The 5,000-nt window shown below is 49.2% G+C and overlaps 1 protein-coding gene and 1 long non-coding RNA gene across 2 annotated transcripts in view; both read left to right on the forward strand.

The window, feature by feature from the left end:
* LOC135091903 (uncharacterized) overlaps positions 1–2,409 on the forward strand; it is a 13,084-nt gene extending 10,675 nt beyond the window's left edge. The window contains exons 3-5 of the mRNA XM_063989966.1: positions 1–215; positions 1,179–1,347; positions 2,405–2,409. The exon at positions 1–215 is cut by the window's left edge and continues 473 nt beyond it. Of these exons, the coding sequence (XP_063846036.1) occupies positions 1–215; positions 1,179–1,347; positions 2,405–2,409 (389 nt within the window). The remainder of the gene's footprint in view (positions 216–1,178; positions 1,348–2,404) is intronic.
* Positions 2,410–2,508: 99 nt separating this feature from the next.
* The window catches only part of LOC135091626 (uncharacterized), a 59,506-nt gene continuing 57,014 nt past the window's right edge, over positions 2,509–5,000 (forward strand). Inside the window, exon 1 of the long non-coding RNA XR_010262575.1 lies at positions 2,509–2,813. This is a non-coding gene — a long non-coding RNA (uncharacterized LOC135091626). The remainder of the gene's footprint in view (positions 2,814–5,000) is intronic.

The raw sequence follows: 5,000 nt of genomic DNA on the forward strand, positions 1-5,000 counted from the left end.
TCACCAACAACCCCGAGGCGGCGGCCCACGCGCCCAAGCCCCTGGGCATGCCCGTGGCGCCGCCCAGCGTGGAGGGGATCGTGCGGCCCAGGCACTACCACAGCAAGTCCCTGGTGGGCGACGAGCGGGAGGAGGCGGTGCTGGCCCCCAAGCACGCCCACTCCCGCTCCCTGGTGGACAGCGCGGAGCTCTTGCCGCCCAAGTCTCCTGATGGGGTGAGTGCTGAGAGAGAGAGAGAGAGAGAGAGAGAGAGAGAGAGAGAGAGAGAGAGAGAGAGAGAGAGAGAGAGATGTAATTTGTAATCACTGCATACCTATTCCATAGATGTTCAGTACATAATGTTTTTAGCAATGTATTACACTCAAAGAGTGATAAATCTGGAGTATAAAATGATGCCGTTGTACAACGGACTCGTGACACGCAGGACACTTCTTCGTACGGACTGAGGTGTTGAGCATTACAAAGTAGAGGATAATGACTGATCATGCAGTCAAACACATCTACGGAAAGGAACATGGGGATAAACATAATTCACTGTGTGTGTGTGTGTGTGTGTGTGTACGCAGCTTTTCGAGTCAAGTGTTCGAAGCTCCAGTTTGTATGAAGCGAAACACTCGGGTTTGGTGGCAGCGACAACGTGACAGCGCGCCACCTCGCCAGCCGTCAGCCATCAAGCACCGCAGCGAGGTGTTCAGCAGACGTTCACTCACGACACGTACAATATCTTGCGTGGGTGTTGTCAAGCGCGAGTTTGTGGTGGGTTGTGCCCGTGGTGGCGCTGATGATGATGTTGCACCGCAGTGAACTCTACAGGAGCGCCGCCACTCAGCCACTCAGCTATCACGCCTTACACCAATACTGCTACTAAATCACGCAGGTGTCACCAACAACTGTGCAGGTGCGGCGCGGCACATGATTAATGTCGGAATGTAACTTCCAACAGTTGTCAAAATTGTACAGGAACGCTAACACTTAATCACATAAGCGTCACTAGTTTATTATTATTATTATTATTATTATTATTATTATTATTATTATTATTATTATTATTATTATTATCATTTATGTAGGAGGGACACTAAGTTTTTTTTTTAAATATGGCACCACTCATTTACACAGGCACCTCTAAGAAGTGCGCATGTGTGGCACCACTTAATAACACAAGTGCCACAGAACAGGGCAGGTTTGGGGCAAGGTCACCAGTCACCACACACGCCTCCCTTTCCCCGCAGCTCCCGGTGGCCGAGGTGCACCTGTTCCTGGGCCCTGCTGACCGCCGCTTCGGGTTCTCAGTGGTGGGCGGCAGGGACGAAGGATTTCCGCCCAGGATAGACGAGATAGCCAAGGGTGAGTACAGAATCCAATCCCTCTTCATTTTTATATCACCTGTTCAATTAAAAATTCGCCTTTGTAATATCAACTTTTTTTTTCTTTTTTTTTTTAGTTTCCCGTCCCAGGTCACTCTTATTTTTGTATTATTATTTCATTTATGTATTTTGTTCTTTTCTGGCTGAGGTGCTCCACTAGTTTCGGTTTTCTTTTCGTTTTTACTTGCGTCTGCCTTGAAATGTGAAGGGTTTTCTGTGTTTTGCGTGGCCGCGTGTTCTTGTGTAATGCAGTTGATGTGCGTGTTGTGGCGTGTGTGTGTGTGTGTGTGTGTGTGTGTGTGTGTGTGTGTGTGTGTGTGTGTGTGTGGCTATTATTAAAGTTCCTTATCTACATTCTCTCTCTCTCTCTCTCTCTCTCTCTCTCTCTCTCTCTCTCTCTCTCTCTCTCTCTCTCTCTCTCTCTCTCTCTCTCTCTCTCTCTCACCTATTTCTTCACCTTTCTTTCATCCCTTCTCCTATTCCATCTTGTTTACTCAACCCAATGTCAGAGAGAGAGAGAGAGAGAGAGAGAGAGAGAGAGAGAGAGAGAGAGAGAGGGTGTAACTCAAATATGTCCCACAATGCTCAGGTTTTTAGCTCCTGCCACCAGAGAGAAAGAGAGAGAGAGAGAGAGAGAGAGAGAGAGAGAGAGAGAGAGAGAGAGAGAGAGAGAGAACCTTTAAAGCATATTGAATGTTATCTTCCAAGTTAATATTGTTTTTTAACCTTGCGTCATTATTATTATTATTATTATTATTATTATTATTATTATTATTATTATTATTATTATTATTACTCATCCATTCATTCATTTATTCATTCACGCTACAGGTTTCAGGTGTTTACTCTAATTGTGTTGGAGGGACAGGTGAGCAAATATCCTGGCGTGGGTAAATTGCCTTTGAGAGAGAGAGAGAGAGAGAGAGAGAGAGAGAGAGAGAGAGAGAGAGAGAGAGAGAGAGAGAGAGAGAGAGAGAGAGAGAGAGAGTTATTGAATACCCAATGAGTATAATTATGGCATATGGATTTTATTGAAGATTAGCGATGGAGGAGGAGGAGGAGGAGGAGGAGGTGGTGAGAGATGGGAAAGGAAAGGTGAGGGGGTGCTGAGGGAGGAATAAGGAGAGGACAGAGGTGAGTGTCGAGGTGGTGTGATGGATGAAGGTGTGTAGTGAGTATGTGTGGTGTGTGGCGTGTGGTGGCCGTAGCTCCCATGTCGGCGGTGCATCAGCTGGGCGGTGGCGGCGGTATGGATGCTGTGTGGTCACCATGGTAACGGGAGAGGCTGGCGGTGGTGGCGGTGGACGGGCAGGCGCGAGGGACACACGGGGATCGATGTGCTGGGCGGGGACTCTTGCTGTCAGTTCGCGTGGAGGCTTCACCCAAGACACGCTGCTCCTCACGCCCGCACCACCGCGCCTCCCCGCCTCACCCGCACGCCCACTAGTCAGTCAACACGCCTCCCTCACGCCCACGCCCTGCAGTGCCAGTACCCCCGCGTGCCCGCCCGCCGCTGCCGCGTGTGTTGCGTCGCCGTGCAGTGTCGCCGCGCTCGGGAATCAATTATTTCGGGCTCCGGGACGAGACCGAGAGTGATCGTGGATCTTTTTAAAGCCGCTCATGGCCACGGATCGGGACCCCTACCGCGGCGCCCTCGGGAAACCAGGTCACGGCTACCATCCCGCTGACCTCACCATCCTGACGACCACCTGCACGACCCCGCGGTGCTCAAGGTCATGACTGGTGACTGGCGCTGACTTGCTGACTGCTTGCTTCGTGTGTCAGCTGCAGGAGGAGGAGGAGGAGGAGGAGGAGTGGACAGCGTGACTATACTACTGGAGAAGGAAGGGAAGGAGGGGAAGAGCATGCTAAACAGTATTCCCAGCGTGTGTTTGTTTGTTTGACGCTATGCAACACCCTCTCCCACTCACCCCTTACCCCACTTTGTGTTGACTGAGTGACTACGTGAATGACTGAGCGAGTGAGTGAGTGAGCGAGTTTGTTATGGTGTGTAGGGAAAGGTGGTTAAGGTGACACTTCCAAAACAACATCATTAATTAATTTCGTGTACGTGTGTGTGTGTGTGTGTGTGTGTGTGTGTGTGTGTGTGTGTGTGTGTGTGTGTGCGCGCATCCAGGTGACTCACAGGTAGAGTAAAGAGAGGGAAACTTCGTGACGTGTGAGGGAATGTGTTGTCCCTCGCTTCTCACCCCCTCCCTCCCTTCCTTTCACCTCTCTCACCTCCTCACCCCCCACCTCCTCTCCATCCTCTCCCTCTCTCCCTAACCAGCCATCTTCCTTTCACATTTCATCGTTCGTTCCCCCTGTTACGCTCACAAAAATAGGGAGGGAGGGAGAGGAGGAGGAGGGAGGGGATGAAGACGAGAAAGAGGAGTGGATGAAAGGAAAATAAAGGGAAGAAAGGGAAAGAAGAGGAGGAGGAGGAGTAGGCAAGGGGGTGGTTCTCCTTCCCCAGGTAAGAGTAGGAAGGGAGAGGACGGGGTCAGAACAGGTAATTGATACTTATTACTGGTAAGATTGAGTTTACTGACCATAGTTGTCCGGTCTGCTGTGTGTGTGTGTGTGTGTGTGTGTGTGTGTGTGTGTGCGTTCGGTGAGGTAACAATTTCCTTCATTCTTAAGGGGGTCTCTCTCTCTCTCTCTCTCTCTCTCTCTCTCTCTCTCTCTCTCTCTCTCTCTCTCTCTCTCTCTCTCTCTCTCTCTCAAATACATGTTGTGTGTTTCCTCCAGCATCTCACTTCCGTTTTCTCCCTTCCCTCCTCCTCCTCCTCCTCTTCTTCCTCCTCCTCCTTCTCCTCCTCCTCCTCCTCCTCCTCCTCCTCCTCCTCCTCCTCCTCCTCCTCCTCCTCCTCCTCCTTTCCTTCCTCTTCCTCAAATAAATTCTTGAGATCAGAATGGAGAGAGAGAGAGAGAGAGAGAGAGAGAGAGAGAGAGAGAGAGAGAGAGAGAGAGAGAGAGAGAGAGAGAGAGAGAGAGGAAAGAAGGCCAGGGTCAGCGGTGTGTATGTGTGTGTGTGTGTGTGTGTGTGTGTGTGTGTGTGTCAGTTATTACGTCTTGTCCGCGGCGTGCAAGTGTCACAGTGTTCAGGAAAAACGTGAAGTAGATTTATGCTCTGTTGAACGTAAATGTCTCTCAGTGTATCGATTTTTCAGTGTTATTTTCCCTTCCTTCCTTTTTTATGCAGAAGAATTTTTTTTTCTTTTGGGTGGAAATTTTATGATTATTATTACCATTATTATTATTATTATTATTATTATTATTATTATTATTATTATTATAAGTGTTCGTGTTTAGTTTTTTACATTTTCATATTAATATTTATAGTTACGCTTGCTGAGAGAGAGAGAGAGAGAGAGAGAGAGAGAGAGAGAGAGAGAGAGAGAGAGAGAGAGAGAGAGAGAGAGATGGGGAGGGGTAAGGGAGGAAATAGACCACTGTGAGAAAGAAGGTTGACGGTTTGAAGAACTGACCACAGAGAGAGAGAGAGAGAGAGAGAGAGAGAGAGAGAGAGAGAGAGAGAGAGAGAGAGAGAGAGAGAGAAGGGGGGATGGGAGGGTCACTACTCACTGCCCTCCCTCACGTCACACCTTCCCTCCATCACTCAGTAACCCC

This window comes from Scylla paramamosain, chromosome 38 (assembly GCF_035594125.1).
Source record: "Scylla paramamosain isolate STU-SP2022 chromosome 38, ASM3559412v1, whole genome shotgun sequence".
NCBI lineage: Eukaryota > Metazoa > Arthropoda > Malacostraca > Decapoda > Portunidae > Scylla > Scylla paramamosain.